Source organism: Prinia subflava, chromosome 28, assembly GCF_021018805.1.
Source record: "Prinia subflava isolate CZ2003 ecotype Zambia chromosome 28, Cam_Psub_1.2, whole genome shotgun sequence".
Taxonomy (NCBI): Eukaryota; Metazoa; Chordata; class Aves; order Passeriformes; family Cisticolidae; genus Prinia; species Prinia subflava.
Genome location: NC_086274.1, coordinates 74,684 through 96,430, shown reverse-complemented (window position 1 = coordinate 96,430; position 21,747 = coordinate 74,684). Strand labels below are relative to the sequence as shown.

Genomic DNA, 21,747 nt, shown 5'->3' with positions numbered 1-21,747 from the left:
GTAGAGACAGCTACTGCTGGTAAGGAAGGGAGAAACTGAGGGTCCTGTGACAGAACCTGTTGGGCCAGACCCCTGTGCACTCACCTCGGGAGGCCTCCAGCCACTCCTGCTTCACACTGTAGCGGACCTGAGCCTTGGGGTGACTTTCAGGCAGGTCGCAGGCAATCACAGCTGTGTTCCCTTCATCCACCTCGATCACATGCTGGCCATCGAACTTGAAATCTTTGAGATCTGCAAAGAGAGCAAAAGACAAGGCATCTCAGTGGCTGGCTAAACTTCTCAGTGTCAGCTCATCCTCTCCCCATGGACTCAGGGCTGTTTCATTGTGGTGCTGGCAGAAGACTGCTCTGACCCCAGCAGCTAGTGAAACTGGCTTGCTTTCACAGTTGGGTTTTTTTTCCCTTCTTTTCCCTACAAAATGAGTAACTTAAAACACAGCTTCTGGAGAAACTGCCTGTTCCAGGGCTGGGAGACTGGGTGTGAAAAATCCTGGCCTGAGAGTAAAAAATAAGCCAACTTACTGCAGCAAAGAAGGGCGGCCAAAAATGGTCCTTCTGCTGCCTGCTATTTCACACGCTGCTGCTGTCCTGCTACTGAGAAGCTGACTTTGTAGTCGTAACTCAGGGAGCCCAGCCTGCTTCAAGGGTGTACAGATGCCAGGTGGGAGGAAGTGTGTGATGCCCCCTGAGCTCCTCCCACACCTGAGAAATCAGCGTCTCTGCTCCGGGCACTCTTGCTCCCATCAAATATCTCACAGCTGAAAGTTGGTTAACCAAAATGCTTCACGTGTGCCCAAGCTCCACGTAAAAGAACAGGGACTTGCAAGGAAAACCAGCTCCTCCTCTACATGGCACAGGTGCTCCTTCCCTAAAGCAGCTATGAAAACCCTGTCCCACCATATCCCTCAGCCCAGGCTGTGAAGGGAGTCCCCACTCTGGCTGAGCTCATGTGGGCAGCAGGACTGCAAGCACAGGCACTAAGAGGAAGGGGTAACTGACTTTGTTTTCTTTTCCCTGTCTTTTTAAAGCAGGAGGAGAAGACTGCAGTGAAACCCCACGGATCTGGCAGGGCAGGGAGCATGCCAATGTGGCCTCACCAAACTTTCCAGAGAGAAAACAGGTTTCCATTCTCTCCGGGCACAATGGCAAACCTTGCTGAGGCACTCCAAGCTTGAAGTTTGTCTCAGACAACCTGTGCTGTGGGGGAGGAGGTTTTGTGCCAGGAAAAAAGTCCCTCATGTGCATTTTTACAATGCTGCACACCAGCCCAGGCAACCACTGGTGAAAACGGCACATCCCGCAGTTGGTCATTGTCACAGGTGACAGGTCACGCTGTCACATCAAGGCTCAGGCTGGTGCCTCTTCCCAGGACCCAGGGCTAACAGATCTCCTGAATGGCACGCCACTAAATCTGGGTGAGACCACACTTCCTTCGCAAAACCCCACTCTGAGGCAGTGCGTTGCGTCTGCAGCCACGGCACGGCCACGTGCTGTCGACAGCTCCCTCGCCCCCAGAAACCCATCCCAGGACGTGGCACGGTGACCTCGGGCAGTTTGGGGAGCCGGGGGCAGCAGGAGGGCTGGCGGCAGGCGGGCGGCAGGCGGGCAGCAGGCAGCCTCCCTCGGCAGCCCCGGCCAGCAGAAAAATGTGGGGTTTGTTCTCTGCGAAATGCAGCAGCGCTCCAAGAGCGAAAGACAACTCTGGCTCCAAGCTTCTCCCACCCACAGTCATGGAAAAGTGACATGAAATTTCTCATGCAGACTTTCTGATTAAAGCAAGATCCTTTATGGAGTTTAAATAAAAACCAGCTCTCTTGGCAAGGCATCGAGAAAGCCTCCCCGAGCGTGGGGCGGAGGGGCTGTCGGGCGGCTGCTGGGGGAGCCAGCGGTCCCGGGCCCAGATCTGAAGGGAGGAGGTTGAAAAGAAAAGGGGAGGTTTTGCAATGTCATAAAAATGATTTGCAATGAACATGCTTAATACTTCTGGAATTTCTTGGCATTGTTCAATTAAAAAAATAATAAAAAGAAGGAATACGGCCGAACTTCAGAAATGTGATTAATCCTTTAAGACAAGTTAAGGAGGGGAGCCATGTTTCCACTGGATATTAAAGCCAGATGAAAGTTAACTCTTGACTTGTGAAAAGCTGGCAGCTCACACCTCCTCCAACGAAAGTCACTGCTGGGAAGGGGAAGGATGATGGATATTTTCCCCTCTTTGCTTTTTATATTTGATCAAGGAATAAAATAGTGAGAGCCACAGAAATGGAAAGAGGTGGAGAAGTGGCGAAAGCCCAGCGTCTGCCTGCCCACATTGCGCATGTTTCTGCGATCAACAAAATATAAACGAGCATCAGGAAAATTAATGTGCGCCTTGGTGGTCTGGACTCATCACAGCCAAATTAAGATTTTGGAGCCAAGGCAGAGGCTCCAGCAATGCTGGCAGGGATCTGCACACACATACTTACACAAGCACGTGTACATGCACACATACGCTGAAGAGAAGAAGGGGCCCAAGAGCCTGGAAAAGGAGCAGACCCAAGGTCCTGGAATGGCAGAGCCATCTTGAGGATGGAAAATGATGACCCTGTGCCAGGGCACCCCCTGGGACGAGTGTGGGCTGGGCAGACATGGGGACCTCTCACATGCAGCCCCCCAGATGGAGGCTCAGCCCACATCTCACAGCTGTGGGTGTTGCAGCCCCACAGTAGGGAGCAAGACTTGCAGCTCTTCCTGGCTTCCCCTCAGCCCAGAAGTGAGGAACAAGGGGTGAAACTGCGGGCAGAGGGGGAAAGAACAGAGGAAGGGGATCCTGAGATGGCTGAGGGAGCAAGAACCAAGTGCCTCTGGAGAAGCAGAGTGAAACTGGCAGGGGAGAGGGGAAAAATAGCAGAACTGGGACAAACTACTTTCTCATATGCCAAGTGTGCGAGCTTCCTGCCAAACCACTCTCCTAAATTCCTCCTTCCCCGCAGAGAACAAGACTGGTTTATTTGCCAGTGGATTCTGGCCACGGGCGATCTCAGCTGCCCCACTCACTGCTGGTATGGGCATGTAGAGCCATCCTTTAGCATTGATGGGTCAGCCAGAGCTGGTGAGGGGTGGTCAGGGTCCCCCCGTCCCCCTCTGTGCATGGACAAGCTCCTCCACACACATCCTGTTGCATTTGGCCCCAGCACAGCAAAACAGAGGGCCAGTGCCAAGCTGGGACAACCAGCGCTGTCCTGGGGGGTTCAAACAAGCTGCCTGAGTTGTGGGGGGACCATGCATGTCCCCCCCAGCAGGGAGGGGTGGAGGAGAGATCCATGCCAGGGGCATATGCAGCACTTGCCCCTTCAGCTGCCCAGGCAGCAGCAGCCAGGCCCCACACCTAACCTGCAATTTGCACCAGACTCCAACAACCACTGCAGCTGGGAGAAACCACATCCCCTCTCACTGGCTGGGTTTCCCTTCTCATATGGCAGCAGCCAGCGTGCCAGCCCATGTTCTTGTCCTTAAAAGACACGCCTGACCACAGTGAAACAAGTCCTCATCTACCAGCCATTGTCCGGGAGGTGCTGTGGACAGACAGACTGAGCACTGCCAATCCCAGCCGTGCTGGGATAAGAGGGCTTTTTTTTTTCCCCTTTTTTTCCCTTTTTTTTGTTTAGGAGGGAGTGCAACCAAAGGCCATTGCTTCATTGCTGGTGTCCATCTGCAGCGGCTCCGAGGCGCGATGGGGTGAGCCGGGGTGCGGGGAGGGCCAGCCCTGCAGCCAACTGTGCTGCTGTCACCGGGGAGGGAAACCAGCTGAAACCCAGGGCTGGGGGCCAAGCAACGAGGCAGGACCCAAGCAAATGAATGGGAGAGCACAAATAACTTCAGAGAAGAAGCAATAGTAAATAAAATGATGGCCCCCAAGGTAAAAGTTCTCCCTGCCACAGGGAATAGTGAGAGAGGGAAGGGAGGGAGCCTGAGAAGGGGAATAGGCAGGAATGGGGTCTTCCAGCCTGGGGGTAGGCACCATCCACTATTCCCCCCTCAGCTGTGAGAGCAGCCTAGGGCTATGGCTCTCACCCTCCATCCAGCTAGCACCGCAGGAGCCTGGGCACTGCTGCTGTCATCACCAGATTCCTCCCATCCTGCTGACACAGACACAGGCCCACAGACTCCTGCCTACTCACACCCTCCCAGCACAACTCGCCCCCACGCCTCAGCCCCACTCCCCCACCCTGGGCCCATCTAACCGTCTTCATGCCACAGCTCCGCTGGCTCACAAAACACCACCTGTGTTTTCCTTCTCTCCCCTCCTCTGTCCCTGGGGCCAGAGCCCCCGTGCCTGTTCTGTTCTGCAAATGCTTTTCCAACAGGCAGCCATCCCCTTCCTTCCCTCCCTCCCTCCCGCCATTGCCTCTGGGGAGTATCAGCAGAGAGGCCTGGGCGAAGGAAAATGAATGGGGCTGTCTTCAGAAGGCAGCTGCAAATTCCTGGGGGATGCCCAGCCCGACCCCGTGCAGGGTCACTGCCCACAGGCATCACACGCTGGGGCCCAGCTCCCCACACGTGCTGCCACAAGGCCGAGGACTGACCTCACCCACGGCACAGACAGAGGGAACACAGCAACGAGCCCCCCTTGCCCACAGCATTCCCAGGACACCTGCAATCCCACCCACCCCCAGGCCACAGGGACACTGGAACAGGTGGGGTTCCTTTGCTGCACCCTTAACCTGCTTTTCTGTTCTGTTCTCAAATGTCTTGTCTATCCAGGTCAGGCTTGCCGCTGTGTTTGCCACACTGATTTTCTGTACATACGGATGAGTGTTGGACGCTACACAGCTCAAGCTACCTTGCTCATCAGCTTTTCTCCAGCCCTGCACTTCAGTTGTCCCTGTGAGCTCCATGAAGAGCTCCCGACCTTCCAAGCCTCTGGCTGTTAGAAAACCAACCCTCAGCACCACGTACAAGTCCCTGGTGGAATTTCTTGGCCCTACCAGAGCCCACTGCAGCTATGCCTTTTACATACAGCACCTCTAGGAGTGGTGCTCCCTGGAGAGGGGCTGAGGCAGGGCTTTCTGGCAGGATGGCAACTTTGCTACCTAGAATCAGGCACAGAAAATATCTCTCCCTTCTTTGCAGCTGTCATTCATACGAAGGCTTAAAGCCTGGCTTGGAAAACCAGGAATACTCCTGTTTTATCCAGACTGCAGTGCTGCCCTGGGACCTGTAGGGCCGATCTTGTGCACCACGGTCAGGCCAGCAGTGATCAGCAGGTGTGACCTGCACTGATTTGCCGTGGGCTGCCAAGGTTGTGTGGAACACCAGCTCAGCTCTAACTGGACTCTAACTGGACTCTAACTGGACTCTAACTGCACAAGTAATGCCTGAAGTGCTGCTCCCTTTATGACATCTCTCCCTCCTGCAAATCCCTGCTCCCTCCACCTCTTGGATATACAACAGCTATTTTATCTCTGCTGGAGAAATTAAATGCAAGTTTCAACCAGCTCTCTGAGCCAGGGGGAAGAGAGATGGCCTCGCCGTCACTGTGCTGCAGACGAGAGGAGGAGGTATCAGTCCCAGCTATGGCGTGGCTGCCAGCATTGCTGTGATGGTTATCTGCCTGCTGACTGCCAGCAAAGCACTGCAGGCCCCAGGGCACCTGGACACAGAGCCTGGGGCACTCCAGAGTGCTTCCTTCAAAGGAGGCCGAAAGAAAAGAGGGGAAATACCCTTAAAGTTGGCCAGACGATGTTACCTACACTCCTCAAAACCTAGCAAATCACTTCTTCCAATGACTCCAGGTCCTCTTCCAAAATAAACCTAAGCCTTGAAAATATTTCCATCACCTTCCTTCCCTCCACTGCTTTCTTTCACACATTCCAGTTTCACTTTCCCCCTGCCACCCCAAAATAATTTTTGGATGGGACTGAGACTTTCAGATGGTTTTCTTTCAGCCCTGAAGGTTGTCTGGAGGAGATGTATCTACTGCAATGCTGACCTGCCAGGGGCTTTCCTCTCACCATGGTCACCACCGAATCAGCTCTGAGCAAGGTCCTCTAGAGGAGCTCTGGAGCAGGAAAGTGAGCCTGGGGCACACCTGCTACCACAGCTTTCAAACTCAGTCCCACTACCAAGTCGTGCTCCCTGTTCTCTCAGACCACTGCAACGCCACTGTTGCAAGCAGCCTCCAGCTCATAAGCATGAGACTGGTTATTTGAAGCCCTCCAGAAGGTTTTCCTCTCACATCTTTACTGGGATGCCCTATCTCTCTTAATTCACTGACTGCTAAATCTTCCCCACATGGCTGCTCTTTATCACCCAAGGCTATCCAGCTGTGTGGGATACAGGCTCTGCCATCCCCAGCTACCCCTGAGAATGAGGGACACATGCAGTGCAGCACAGCACAGGGGTTTTCCACAATGGATTAGGTGCTTGATCATCCAACCTCTGGCTCCAGTTTTGTGAGCTCCACTGAATGCTGCTCCTGACTTCCTCTCAGAAGTGCATTTGCCAAGACAGGGATCAGAGCAATGGCGAAGTCCTTCTCTTTTGCACACTCATCCCCAGTTGTGACCTAATAGGCAAAGGTGATTTAGCTTGTGGAAAGGGCTGATGCACTACCCAGTGGCTTTGACTTGCCTTGAAGGACATGCTGGGGGGCTTTCTGGAGCTTTAGGACCTGCCTCCCATCCACCACTGGTGCTAGACTAAAGCACTCAGATAGGTCAGACATACTTTTCCAAGGAGATAGAACTGCTGGTGGTGGGCTGGGGTGCAAGTTAAAACAGAAAAGGGGATCAGCTAAGCAGGAGCTGATCAGGCTGAGGAGTGTGCACACCCTACTCTCCTAAATGCAAACCATGCCTTTGGTAATCCCATCCACCTCTCCCCTCCTCTCCTTCTCTCTATCAGGCCACCAGCACACACAGCCCCCTTTCTGCTCTGGAATGTGTTCTCCGAAACTTAATCTCAGCATGGAGCTCAGGCCAAATCCCCCGACAGATTCGGCCCCGTGACAACCCCCTCCCACCCTGCCTCAGAGTTCAGCAACTCTCTCCTTGCTTTCCCTGGCCTCCTCCTCCTCCCACCCAGCCTGGCCTAAACATTTCACTCCTGATTAATGTATCAGTGTCAAGCCAATAGCTCTTGGCTTTAAAGCAAAGCCAGGCCCCACTCTGCACAAACATCTTCACTTCTTCATTTTCTTAAGACTTAGCCCCAGACTCCCTTTTGCTGGGAAAGATGAAGCCCTTTCTACGCTCAGGGACTGTCACTGCAAGGCAAAGGGAGCCTCCTCCGCACACACTTACTCCACCAAACACTGTGTGGATTTCTGAGAAGGCAAGGCTCTCCACTGCTCTTTCTCAGATGCATCCAAATACATCACCCTCTGGCCAAATACACACAACATGTGGCCAAAACCAGGCACTTGTAAGAAGAATTGCCCACCTAAGACACCTCTGGCCAGGCACACATCTCCCAGTGCCAGAGGGCAGCAGTGAGGAGCACGTAAGTTCAGGGACAGCAGCAAAGTCCCTTGCTCAGAGTTGTGTCTCAGGAAGGCAGTAAAACTCAGCACACAATGTCCCTGTGCTGGCAGCAGTCCTGCAGCAGCCCCAGCAGAAGCTGGGCCATCAGCACCAGCAGGTACTATTTATAAACTCCACCAAAAAGTCAGGAATCAGAGGAGGCAGCCTGACTGTCAGGAAACCAACCACACACATAAACCCCATAGCTCAGGTATTCCCTGGTCTTGCAAAAACTTCTCCCTGCAGGACAGGTCTGCAGCCTACCATGCAGGAGGAGGACAGCTTGGGTCAGACTGGGCCACACCACGTCAGCCAGTCCATGAACAAAAATGCTACAAAAGGGCCTACGCCAAAGGAGTCACCCCTTGATGCCAGCACGAACAAGCCAGAATGGACGAGCCTCTCAAGATGTGTGAGTGATGGCCCAAGCCAAGCAGGGCTGTCAGAGAACCAGAGCTACTCACTAGCTAAGGTGACCACTGCGGGGACACTGGCAATGACTCCCTCAGGCACACGAGCAATGCACTGGTAGCGCCCCACGGTGCGGTTGTTGAGCGCCGTGATGACGAGCTTCCCTCGCTCCACGTGGATACCCAGCAGCTCGTCGGAGCCAGCCAGCTCCTTCCCGTTCAGTCTCCAGGTGAGGTTCACTCGGGGCGGGTCCACCACACACCCCAGGCTGACTGGGCCCCCGAGCTTTTGGACAATAGAAGCAGGTTGTACTGTGACCTGCAGAGATTCACCTGCATAGAGGGAAAAAACGGGAATAAAAAAGCTGTGAGACTCAGCAATAGAAAGGACAGAGGAAAAAACTGCAGTGCTGTGCATTTTGCATTCCCCATGGCCTCTCCTTGTGTTGCACCATCCTCTTGACTCCTCACACACCCACCCTAATTTTTAGAGATGTGTACACCGGCCCCATTTCTTCTTAGCACCGCCTGAGAGAAATGTTCCACTCCAAATGTGTCTCCTCCTCTAGAGGAGAGTTTGAACCCAGACCTTTGGTCAAGGCAAGGGAACAGCAGAGAGGAAACCTCCATCCTTGAGGTATGGCTGTGCTAAACAGCATCGAGCAAACCAGAATGGATACAAAAAGACACTCACTCAGGTTGGCAAAACAGCTGGCGGCCGCAAGCACGAGGCAAGGGATGGGGGACATGGGCCTCCTCCTTCCACTTCCACGTGTCATTGCCATCCCATGCGGTGTGCCCCGGGGCGCCCAGGGAACGGTCCCATAAGCTGCCTCAGGGGATGCAGTGGATCTGTGGCGGTGGATTCCTGCGGATGACAAGAGACGTGGTGGATGAAACCCCCAGGCTTCTCTCTGCTTTCCAGCCCTGCCTGGCTTCTCTACCAACATCTCTAAAGTGCCACAGATTCACCAACCCAGCAGCCTGAGGAGAGTACAGACGCTGATGTAATCATTTCTTTTCTCCAGCCTCTCCCCCAGGCATGGCTGGGAGTCTCCCAAGGCATCCCATCCTCAGTACAAACGCACACACGTACACACGCTCCTCTTCCCTATTTCATACTTGGCACAGCGAATGACAGTGATGCACACCAGGCAGTTTTCAGGAGCAAAACACAAATATTTCCAACAAAGTGTCACTGAAGAGATCCACTGAGTGCTTCTGCCACTTCTTTGCTATGTCTGGAATACAGTCTATTTTGAACACTAAAGTAAATGAGCAGTACAAGTCCATTCTAACTAAGAGACTTAGCCTACAAACATACTTCAGATTAACTGTTCTGCCTGAAACACACCACCTATTTTAAGTCTACACAAACCACCAGGTTCATATTTGAAAGCATTGACTAGCCCCCAAAAACTAGAAAGGTAAAGCCACCTGTCACAACCCAGGTTGCTGTGAAGAGCTGCACACTGCAGCAGCTCCTTCGGAGACTCATGAACAAACACCAAAGCAGACAAGCCAGGTCAGGGGGATTACAGACCTCAAGAGACACCTCAGATGTCAGACTGAATTCATCTTTAATCAAAGGCAACAGGCTGAAGTCAAGAGGAGATTTCCCTCTACTGGCACCATAATGCAGATATAGCATTTTGAACTCCTTCAGCTGCAGCACAAAGATAACTTGCAAGTCTAAGGGCACTGCAGAATTGCTCCTGTGGCATGGCTACCAGGAAGAAGCCCAAGACCAAACCCAAAGCAGCCACAGCAGCCAGCCCAAAGAGCAATTATACTGCCTGCTCCCCCTGCAGCAATCAGCTCATTAGCCACAACCACCATGCTCAGGAGCACCTGACTCTGCAGGTGGTATTTCCTACTTCCACCACAGTCACTGCCTGAGCCATCCCCTGCTTGAGCATGTGCTCTCCATACCCATCTCAGTCAAAAAGAGGGCACAAGTCCCTTCAAGCATAACCCCCAAAATTAAACCTCCTAACTCCTGAAGTAAGGACTGACACATACTCCCCCTAAGACGCTTGGTGAGTTGTTCAAGGCAAGGCTGATTACTGCTAGCAAGGAAACCACAGCCTTTGGGGAAATATCACCAAGCTACACTCAAATGACTTTGCTTGGCTTTTGGTGACAGCAAAGGTGCAAAAGTGCAGCACAGGGCAATGTCCACGGCCAGCCATGCTGAGGTCCATCCACACTGTGACAGCAACAATCCAGCAGGCTGGCTTGAACACCTCTCTGCAAATTGGGCTGTCCCTTTTCCCCCCACATCCCAATGCCCTGCTTGAAGGAGAAGTCACGGAAGTGACATTCATATAAAGTTGAGAACAGAGAAGAAAAGCCTCTGAGCAGGTGATTTTAAAAAGAAGAAACACCAAGCAAAGCAACATGCTGCTGGAGTTTTGGAAAACCACAAAGGGCATCTTTACACGGCCCTTTGCAGGCCGTATGATGTTCAGTGCACTGGCTGGCCCAGCAGGCTCTACACAAGGCAGCTCTTTCCAGGAGTTACACAGTCATGGGTGGAGTGGCTGTGAGGCCAAGATGACAAGCCCTGCTGAGAGGTAGAGTAAATTAAGTCAAGCTTGCCATGGCCCAATGTGGCTTCCAGTCATCCAGGAGCATGGACAGAGCTCAGACATTGGGCACATCCTGAAGGCACCCAGAGAGAACAGCTAGGCCATACTCCAGCTACTGCAGGCCACAGCCCCGTTACATATGAAAATGTCTGTGGGTAACCTCCAGTGTCAAAGAGACAAGACAGCAACTTCCCTCCCACACATCTCATCCGTCTTGGTATTCACCCTCCTTACCTGAGAAAAGTCTCGAAATTTCCCCCCACCAACCAGCACACAGTGTTGTACAAGATCCTTTAGTGATTGACTTGGAGACCCATCTGAGTTGCTCAAGTTTATTTCTCCATGTAAGACAGCCCCTAAAGCACCCTTCACTATGCCACAGCCACCACGGCAAGTCACCACTGATGATGGCTGTAAAAGTGCCCTGAGCCTGTCTGTGCCAGAACATACAGCGTTGACACCACTGCTGATGCACAAGCTAAGGTCCCACTAATTACACTCATCTGGAAAAGACTTTGAGGTAGTTCAGGCTTAAAAACACCTCACACCCTAAGGTTTACTGGAGATGGAAAGCCTTTCTCTGATGTAGAAGAGACATTCTGGGGTAGGTCTTACTTGTCTGGTTCCTCAGCGCTGGAAGCCCATGGAGCAAAGCTGACTCATTCCCAGTATCTGGATGGGTTTGGCAGCAGGATGGAAAAATGTTGGACGGGAAGGAGCTGCTCCCTGGAGCCCAGGCTGAGGGAGGGGGTAGGCAAAGACGTTCCCAACCAGACCTCCCTGCAGCTCTGCATCGCACAGAGCCTCTGGCCAGAAGGGCAAAGCCAAAGGCGCACAACTGTGCATGAGACCCTTCGTGAGCTAGGACCACCCAGGCACATCGGTGCAAGGACTGAACTGGCTGCCCCCAGGTCTGTGAAAAGATGAAGAGGAATAGGTGGGGAGAAAAGAAAGGGGAGCTCAAAAAATTTGGCCGCGGCACTGGGCAGATTGAACAGTATTGAGCAGAGAATGAGGAGGGAAGGTGTGTTGCAACAAGTGTATGTACGGTACCTCCCAAAACCTCCAGGCAAGAGTACGAGCTCTAAATAGGGACATGTGGCCATTTCTTTCACAGCTGAGTGAAGTACAAAAAGTAAATGGCCAGCATAAAAATAATGAGGAAAATGAATGAAAACATCAATTCCAAAAGAACTATTAGGATCCAGGGCCAGATTTTGAAATTCTCAGCTTCCACAATTGAAGCCAGATTTTCAAAAGCATTCAGTTCTTGACATGCTGAGCTCTCCTGAATAGGCAACCAACTTATTTCGATGCCTAAATGGGAGCTGACCTCTTTTGAAAATGCTGCCCTTAAGCAGCCTGCAATAGTGCAAAGCAAGGAACTTTATTAATCAGGCAGCTTTCGATCTGCCTCGTATCCCTGCCAGCAGCACCAGAGTGGACCGCAGTGGGAGAGGAGGCAGAGGTGGGGAGTGCAGGAGACCTCAGGCACTCCAGCTGACTTCCCAGAGGTGGTGGTCCTGAGCAGGGGCTGCAGGGCTGCTGCATGACAGCGTCCTGCTCTGCTGCCTCCCCTCCCCAAGGCAGGTACCTTGCGAGGTACCCCTGGTTGCCGAGGTACCTACTTCTGCAGCCACCAACAAGACCAGCCTTGATAGCTCCTGCTTAATTGCTATCTAGGAAAAGAAAGAGTTAAAGTAATTTAAATAGCTTCAAGAGGGAGGGGAAAAAAATATTAGTTGTTTATTTATTTTAAATTCTTTCCTGCCAGGTTAAAATAACAATTTCCTGTCGGTGGAGCTCTAAGTCCCTTTCAGACAGCCCAGTAAATCAAAAGAGGAGCCATTAAGAGAACAAAATTAACGAGAGCCTAATCAGCTAAGGAGGGGTGGTGGGGGTGTAAAATCTGTCGGCTCGGCTTCCCCACACACACCTGAGGGCAGCGAGGCCCCCGCCTGCAGCCCCAGCTGTGCCGGGCCATGGGGGGCGAGCAAAGGCAGCGCAGCGAGGAGGGAAAACCAGAGGTGAGGATATGAAAGGGAAGAAAGGGCCGCGCCTGCGCTGGCGGGGGGGACAAAGCTCGAAAGGAAAAACGGATTTGAATTAAGCACAGGCCGCAGGAGAGGTGTTTGCTGATTAGAAACTGAAGGTTTTACTGAGGAAATGCAGCTCGCAGCCCCAAGCCCCCTCCTGCTTAACAAGGGCCAGCCAAGCAGCCCTTGTTAGTGCCACACCGCCTGTAATTTACAAGGCTCCCAAATAGGAACCAGCCCGAGCCCCGGCTCCGGGGCAGCATCCCCGCAGCACATCCCGGCCCCGGCAGGCTGCGGGAATGCACGGGAACAGCGGGGAGGCGCGGGCACGGCGGGAATGCGCGGGCACACGGCAGTGGTGCGGGGCTGGGTCAGGCAGACGGACCCCGGGAACTTCTTCGTGCAAGGGATGAACAGTGGGAAGGGGCAGGGACTGCTCTGCACCGAGGGAAAGGCTGCAGCAACTTCAGTCCAGCCACCAGCTGGGGACACCCTGGGCGACTCCGGAGAATCCACTGCAGCTGCTCCCTGTTTCCAGCAGGTCAAGTAGGGACAGTGATACTCGCAGCTCTCTGTTTCATACATTGAGACCTCAGCTTTTCAGAAAAAGCAGTCTTACACAGTATTATGAGCCAATTTTACTTGTAATCATTAGTTTTTAAGACAAGACAGCATTTTTTTCCCCCCATAAAGCAAAAACCACTGAAAAAGAAACTGTGAGAGAGAAAAGAGCAACAGTACCCCTTTGTTTTACAAACTGAGGAATCTGAAGGCTAGAAGAGGAAGCCAACCCGGCCCAAATTATCCAGTAAAGCAGTGGCAGGCAGGGCTGGAAATCAAAAGCTCTCTGACTGGAACCTCCATCCCATCAGGCAAGCTGTTCTTGGATCCCAAATCTTTTCCATCTCCTCTGAAGAATCCCACTGCACAACTGTATAATCCTCTGGCTGCAAAAATACTGTCCAGGTGACATACCTGAGCAGATCAGCTGCAAAGTCCCTGCATGATTCCTGGGCATGGACAGCAATCTGGGCATCCCTGACTGCTTCTCCCCAACCCACCAAACAGTAACATCCCACAGGGCAAAATTAACCTCTACCCAACCCCGTCCCCATTTCAGAGTATTAATTTCACTGTTAAGTTATGCTCATTTTCTCTGAAAGGGTTTGGTAAAAGGCCAGGTTGGTGCAGGACAGAAGCTCCCCCTCGCACGGATGAGCATGGGATGGGGATGGGTGTGCAGGTACCACAGGGAGTGGCAGCATCCCAAATGGAAAGCGGCTGCTATCAGGAGAGGGCAGAAAAGCGGAACCCAGTGTTACACCACCAGGATGAAGTCAAGGAGGTAGCAGAGTGTTTGTGGAAACAGGGATAAAAGCTTGCCTGTTTTTCCCTCTGTAGCGCTGAGAGCTGCTGATTTCAGAGTGCATTAGCTCTTTTAACACAGCCCTTGACTAACTGTATGAGGGGGTCCCCTCCTCCCTTTTTAAAAGTGATTAGGCAAGAAAGACTCTCTTAGTGGCTGCTTGTGAGCTCAGAGAGTCCATCAAAAAGCCACAAGAGAGAAAGCCTGGGAGAAATTCATGCTCATAGTCAGAAGGAAAATATCCAGAATAAAACCTGGCATGACACAACCACCTCCGATCAGAGTTTTCCTAAAAACTGCAACTGGGTGACCCTAAAAAAGAACCCATGTTTTAATTCAAGCAAGTCCTGAGCAATAGACACCTCTTTGAAAAAGAAACTAAACTTGCAAATAAAACATCTCTTTTCCTTGAACAGAACTGCTCATGCAAACCAAACCAGCAACAAACCAAACATGCAAACATCTCTGTAACTTTTTTGTCTTCCTCAAGATGAAGCTACTTCCCTGTGCAGTTCCTTTCCACAACAGCCTGCAGCATCACCAGGGAGAGGACTGGGCATGCTGGCTTTGAATTGGCAACAGGATGCAAAGCCTTCTCATAGCCTGCCTGACTTTTGCCCATATCCCCGAGGACCCAATGCCTGCAGTTTCTGGCACCTCTCCACCCAACAAACAGCTCCTCTGAACTGAGTGCCACTTTCCAGCTGGCATTGATCAGCCTGACTGCTGAGACCCAGCAGACCCCTTCACGTTGGCATTTCAGCAGCCACCAAGCATGAGGCTGCTTGAAGAATGAAATGCCACCATCATACCTGCTACGGGCTCCCCAGTGTCACCATGGGGGTGGCACTGTGGTGAGCGTGGCTCACCTTGGGTGCTGCCTGTGGCAGGGTCCCAGGGTGGTTGGACCTGCCAGCCAGGGACAGCTCTAGTGCAGGCAGGGCAAGGATGCAAGGATGGCCTTGCCCCACAGGATACACATCCTTTTTTTCCACAGTTACCAGGAGAGAAGCCCTGTGCTAAAACAGAGTATACACACTGGCTTTGGCTGCCCCTTGGTGTGCCCTGAAAGCAGCTCCAGTCCTTGAAAAGACAAGGCTAAAGCATAAGAAAAAAAGAAAACCCACGTCCTTTTTTCAATATCATGCTCCCCCCATGCCCTAGACACTTAATTTCCCTCCTTCTACCCCCCCTCCCCGGCTTCCCCCTCCATTCTGAGTAAATTCAATTTGACAACCCTGCTAATTGGATAAACGCTGCTCCCTACGCTCCTTTAAGGCTGCCCGCTTTTCTCTCCTTGTTTTTGGAGGGCGATTGTGGCTGTTCTTTAACATGAATTCCATCTGCTTTATTTCTCCTCTGCCCATTCAAGACCCCTCCTGAATATGTATGAAGGGCTGCGCCCCCCCACCCCCTTTCTCCTCCATCCCACCTCCCTCCCTCATCCCCCCCCCCCACTCCTCTCGCTGCCCTCTCCCATTGCCCGGGACAATAACCCCCCAAATGCCCCCTTCTCCCACCCGGGCCCTTTCTGCTTTAGATAAACACAGGCAGTGTCAAGTGTGAGGAGGGGGGGGGAAGGATGGGGTTCAACTGCCAGTCAAGCCTCGGGCCCTCAATGAAGCCCGGAGGCCTACCCTAATCTGCTGCATGCTTGCCATATGGGAGCTGTGTTGCCCTGGGAAACACTAACAGGCAGAACGGAGCTTAATAGAGTCCATATTCATTGTAATGCAGTGAAATGGCTCGAGGGACTATTGCCCCTTGGGTCTGTTTTCATTCTTCTGTTCCCCCTCTTTCTTTTCTCTCTCTCTCTCTTTTTTTTTTTTTTAATAAATTTTTTTCCTCCCCTCCTTCTCCCCCTCCCTTTTTTTTCTGGGGTTTTTTTTTGGTTTTTTTTTTTTTTTTTTCTTCTTTCTTCCTTTCAAAAGGACGAAGTCCCTGGAGAGCTCTAATCTGGAGAGGCTGGGGGCTCCCCGAAGGGCTGGCCAGCCGATGGGGCAGGAGTGGGAAGGGGGAAGGGAGAGGCTGGAGGTGGTTAGGGAGGCAAGGAGAGGTGGAGGGCAAGAGGAAAGTAGTAACTAATAAGCATGCAGCCGGCCAGCTGTCAAGATGCTGACAATACTGCTCCGGGTGCAAAGAGCCCGACAGCCAGCGCTGGCACGGAGCTGGCGCAGGGTCCTCCCGGGAAGTGCCTGCCTCCCCTAAGAGCCTCCCCGAACGCGGCACAAGCGGCAAAAAAAAGAAAAAAAAAAAAGAAGAAGAAGAAAAAAAAAAGGGCACAGATGGAGCGTGCTGCACAGCCTCTTCAGAAACAAAGTGCACCTAGGAAACAGATGTTGTTGCTGCAACAAGCCTGCAACTACTGGCTGCTCTCTGGCTCCTTTTCCCAAGTGTGTGCAGGGAGAAAGTGGCCCTGGAGCAGCTGCCGGGGCTGCCTTCCATGGCTGGGACACGCTGCCTCTCCAGTCAAAGCCTTTCAGACCGGCTTCACTCCCAAACTGGGAGAGCTGCCACAGTTTCACACCAACTTTTCCTCTGCACTGTCCATCCTTCTCATTCTTGATCCACCTGTAGATTCTCCTGCCTCGACCTAAGGTCTCTGTTTAGAGAGCTGAGGAATCCTGAAAGGAGTGTGCATCCACAGCACCTATGGAACAGTGCTGGTCCTGTACTCGGGGGCTTGATCTCCCAGTGTCAGAGAACCAGCAGAATTGCTGCCATTAAGGTCCTGCGAGATCAAGGCTCCACAGAAGTGCAGCTCAACATACTCTCTTGCTAAGGCAAGGAAAAAAGGGTCAGGAGGATCCCCTTGAAAGCCACATCCATGTAGCCACACACTTCCAATGAGTTATCTGCTCTGGAGTGTTTTCAGTGCTCCTCACAGCTGCTACAAACTCAGCTGCTGATGGTGCAGCAACAAAGTCTTGCTTTTTTGAGGCTTTGCTATGGGACACTGCTGAATCTTCACGGTAAGAAGAGGCAGCAGGAACGGGGTCACCCACTGATAGCAGTATGATGTGAAAACACACCTTCAGTCTTAGAAGCAAGGGATTTAGTGAACTGTATTACTTGCCTGAAGCATTCTATCTCTTGCCACATAAAAACAATATTCGCTTTATCATTCCCATCACAGCTAAAGCTGGAGATCAACATCAGTGCATTCAGAGCTGCAGGCAGATGCTGCACTAAACACAGAGGAAGAACAATCCCACGTCCTCTAGACTTCACACCATTGGTAGAAGAGTTAGTTACTCTAGGATGCTTGATACAAGCACTAACAAAATTTACCTGTCTATACCTTTTTGCTCTTTGGACAAAGAGGAAAAGCCTGTAACAGAGCACTGGGAATAAGTAAGAGTGTACATCTGGGCAAGGAAAGCCCAGGGAACAGCTCTGCTGGCAACTGATGCAGTGGGACCCAAGGATGAGTGGCGAATGCCAGCTGATGGCAGCTGGCTCTGGTCTGGGCTCCTCCATGCTGAATCCTACATCAACATGAGGCAGGCCTCAGGTTGTTCCCTCCCTGTCAGCAGCTGCAGTGGAGGAGGGCGCAGGGAGCGACGGGCAGTTCCCACCAGGAGCTGTCATCACACAGGCACAGATGTGCCTGTGGGTAGTTTACATTACTCAGGGCACTGCTTTTGTTTTTCCCTTCTCATCCTTTGCAAACAAAAAACCCCAAACCTTGAAATCTGATGTTGAGAGTCTAATTGCCTCTTGGGTTAGGGAGAGGTCAGAGACAAGGCAGGCCCGGCAGATGCCGGGGAAGTGATGAAGTGATGCCAGGCAAAAGCCCTCAGAGATACAAAAAGGAGGTGTGGAATAAAGGTGACAGAAAAGAAAAAGCAGGAAAATTAAATTTATATGAGAGAGTCAAGAAAGAAGAAACAGAAGAGTTGGGATTTTGGCAGATTTCCTTATGTTGCTTTTGTCCCCACTGCATCAGGGCAAGGACGTGGCAATGCCACAGCTCACCTGTCACATGTGTATCCAGGCTCAAGTCCTTGTCCTGTTCTCCTCTGAGCAGGGGCTGTCACCTCACACCATCACCTCTCAAGCAACTCTCTCTCTCCAGCTGACACTCTTCCACTTAATTTAAATGTGGCCTGCTCAGAGCAGCAGGAAAACCACTCCTGCTCTCCACCAGAAACTCTTTGGTGCTCTAAGACAAAAGCTTAATTAACAGATACACTTCCACAGTATGCCCTGTACCAGTGAAACAGCACTTTTCCATGGGGATCCTGAACAGGATGTTCTTCTCCAAAGCTGTTTTCAGTCTATATTGCTTACCCAGCAGCTCCTGGGGAACACACAGAGCCAACTCTCACTCCCCGACTACAGGACATCAAGATGTTGACCAGAACAACCAATTTTGCCAATGATGTGGCAGCAACGCTAAAAAACTCCAAATCCTAGGCTACCTAATATCACCCGACAGCCTCTCTGCAGCCAGAGTGGTCAAGAATGGGAAGGAAGACCACAAATCATGGCAAAGGTGTGACATGGAGTGCCCTGAAAAGACCCATCTCCATTTTATTGTTTCTGTCATGTGATGGGTTCAAGCTTGCAACAGGACAGACAATAAATATCCCAGCATCCATTCATGCTGGTAACCACCAGCTGAAACACTCCTCTCTCTGTATAATATAAAGCAAAGCACAGAGGAGTGGTGGACAAACCCCAGCAGTCAGCATCTGCATGGAGCACAGCAGGACTGCTCGGGGAGCAAACACATTTCAGTGTCTGTCAGCTATGGCTACCTGCAAACTGAGACTCAGAAGCTCTTGTTCACAGAGTAGATCACAAGCCAGAGACAGCAACTATGGATGCTTTCTAAGAGCAGCCCACATCTTCATATGCTTAAGCATGAGCCTACCTTTAATTACCAAAAAAAAAAAAAATCCAAACAATCTTTGTCTAGGAACAATAGAAAAATCTTGTCCATGTCCAATTAGGAACAGTAATAGAGTTACACAAAGACACACAAAAAAACCCCTAAACCACAAACCAGAAAAGTCCACAGAAAGCCAGTGACACTGTTAAGCCTTCCTTGGGGGAAGCTGCTATGGGGAAATTTTCCTGTTGGCAGAGCAAAGACTTGGGTAGCTTTTCTATGCTCTGAACCTTCTTCCAGTGTGTACTTGAAGAGTAAGGGTGCATACAACTGTTACAGTAAAAAACTGACCAAGCTTATCATAAACATAAGCCAGTGGCACAGGAGAAATACCTGCTAAAACAACACATCCTCTGGATTATAACAGAGGACTTGATTCTACTGCCACCAAATCAGCCTGATCTTTGCCATGACTTCAATGGGAGCAGGCCCAGAAACTGCATTAACAAGCACAAGGCTAGTTTAACACAGTTGACATCAAAATCCAGAAGAGCACACAAAAGAGACAGGACAAAGTACTTGCCAGTAACGTCAATACAAAGTTTAATCCCCAGATGGCTGGCTTTAGAGACATCCCCATCACCACCATAAAGAGAAACTGCCTTCTAGTTTGCACTCCTTTCAGCAGTGACTTGTTGCTGGGATGCAAAAGAACACAAGCCCATTTTTCTTGTCCTTTGAAGATGGTATTTAAAAGTTGGGGATTTTTTTTTCTTTCATAAATTTGGGAATAAATGGGAGTTTTTACTCTCCATAGCTGTCACTAAATTGCTTTTCACTAACAATAATAATTTTCATTATGGGAGCAGGTCAAAAGCCTCTAGAACTCTCTGCTGGGACAAATTTCCCCTGGAAGACATGTCACTACTCCAAAAAACACAAGAGGAAGCTCAAGGCTAGCAAAACAAAGGGACAGAAAGGACTGTCCATAGAAAATGCTCTGGCTTGTGCCAAATGCCTAAGGTGGGGTGTGGGGATTAGTGGAGAGTGCCAGAACCCAGATGGGCTGAGCCAGAGCCCTACTTTGTGCCATGATCAGCAGCTGCCACACCTCCCCAAAACCCCATGGGGCCCACCCCGAGGTGAAAAACCATGGGGGTCACTCTCACAGTTGGGTCTCAGGATGGGTGACAGATTTCCCTTTTCCCAGAGATGAAGAGGAGAGGGTTGCATTGTTTAGGCTTTTTTAAAAGTTGTGTTTGCATGTGATTTGCCCCATTTATCATCACGACAATAAACATGCCTTTCCAAAAATGATGGTCCCGTTGAGGACAGTGAGCCAAACAGTGAAACAAGACCTCGGCTCGCCCTACACTGACAGATGGGCAGGGCCAGCGTATGGTTCCTCTCTGGCGACAAGGGGGTGCTGCGTAACAAAAGGATGGCAAAACGCTGCTGCCTCAGCGCCTGGGAAGGGAGACTCACCTGCCTGTGCCCCAGCCAGCTGCCAGGACACACAGGCAATGCCACAGCCAGGCTCGTCAGGCAGCAGCGCCCGTGAGGGCTGGGCACAGCGCAGGCCTGCCACTGGCTCCCCCTGTCACTGCTGCCCGTTGGCACTGGAACCCAGGCTGAAAGCACGAGCTCAGAGCCCAGGGCCCCTCCCCAGGCCTTTCACACAACAAGCACCAGCAGCAATTCCAGCTGTACAGTTTGCTTTCCTTGACGCACAGTTTACTTTCTCCATTCCCCCGCATCCCACCCCTGCCACTTACCCCTCACTCCAAAAAGGCTCTCTCAAACAGGCTTAAGCTTTAAACAAATAAGGGCTTGGCAAGCGGCAGCCTGCTCCCGTTTCCCTCCCCACCAGCCCAGCTTTCCCCCCGCCGCCTCCACCTCTGAGCCGTGGCGCAAGCGGAGCTGGCGAGCGCCGCGCAGGCATAGAAAACAAACACGTGGAGCAGAGCCAGCTGTGAAGTTGGATTTGGCATATAGTGTTTGCAGAATGAATAGAAGCACATGGGAGAAGAGGGAATGGGAGAAGGGGGACAGAGTGGGGAGCTGGGGGTGCCCTGGGCTCAAAGGGGAGAGCGTGACTCCATTACAGAGCCCTGGCACATGCCCGCTGGAGGGTCCTGTGCCCTGCCTAGAAGTGGTGGGGGGCAAAGTCCTACAGCCACGTTTCCTGAGCTATTTGGTGTTACACTTCCCCACCCCTTTCCTCGCGAGCTGGACTGTTTTTGAATGTGCTTGCCCTTCCTCCCAGGCAAAAATTAGTGTGTTCTGATGCAACGCATAAAAAATAAATGCACTTTTGCCCCCCCAGGGCATGCAATTCTCCCCCTTTCTTTCTTTCTTAGGGTTTCTATTTCCCATGCACATTGTGCTCCAGGGCCCCACAGCACAGGAAACCCTGACCCAACTGCCCCATCACCTCGGCTGAGATTATGCATGTTGAAGGTCCACATTTACACTAATCCTCCTCCCAACTGTCCCTTTCTGGAAGGGTTTCAGACAAAATATCCCTCCTCTTAAACCCAAGCTCCCAGGAGATGTTAGTTCGGGTATTATTTATTATTCTGCCCTCATCAGTCTGGTCGAGCCATGGGAATGGCACTGGAAGGCTTTAGAAATAGATCACCTATGGCCTTACACCAACACTGGATCCATGCAGGTTTTCCTCCCTCTCCTAGTCATCTCCAAACAAAATGAAAGAGAAACGTAGGCACTCTGCCTGGTTTGGGGCAGAATCCAGCGATTTGACGTGGTTTGCTTGTGGTTTCCATCCCAAACCATAAACCAGCCCAGGTTTGCTTGGAAGGTCCTCAGCTGCGTTTGGAGGCTGTAAGAAAAGCAGCAGTGTCCTACCTGGTCTTGGAGCCTGTCCAAAACAGGCCAGCAGCTGGATGGATTAACAGCCCGGCCTGACCACCCAGACACCTGCAGACATGTTTTCACAAGTCTCATTAGCACCCCTGAAACACAGAAAGGACTTTACCCTCTCCA

General features: G+C 51.6%; 2 protein-coding genes across 4 annotated transcripts in view; one reads left to right on the top strand and one right to left on the bottom strand.

Moving 5' to 3' along the window:
• The window catches only part of LOC134562472 (cilia- and flagella-associated protein 44-like), a 58,893-nt gene extending 56,845 nt beyond the window's left edge, over positions 1-2,048 (top strand). The window contains exon 35 of one of the 2 annotated variants that reach the window (XM_063419857.1): positions 1,031-2,048. The gene's annotated coding sequence lies outside the window, so the exon portion shown is untranslated. Of the gene's footprint in view, positions 1-1,027 lie in introns of both variants that reach the window. The other variant, XM_063419856.1, reaches the window with a different exon arrangement.
• The window catches only part of LOC134562473 (brother of CDO-like), a 54,524-nt gene that overhangs the window by 14,367 nt on the left and 18,410 nt on the right, over positions 1-21,747 (bottom strand). For both annotated transcript variants that reach the window (XM_063419863.1, XM_063419864.1), the window contains exons 2-4: positions 8,606-8,779; positions 7,966-8,244; positions 85-231 (exon numbers count right to left, since the gene is read on the bottom strand). In XM_063419863.1, the coding sequence (XP_063275933.1) occupies positions 85-231; positions 7,966-8,244; positions 8,606-8,696 (517 nt within the window). In that variant the 5' untranslated portion in view covers positions 8,697-8,779. The remainder of the gene's footprint in view (positions 1-84; positions 232-7,965; positions 8,245-8,605; positions 8,780-21,747) is intronic.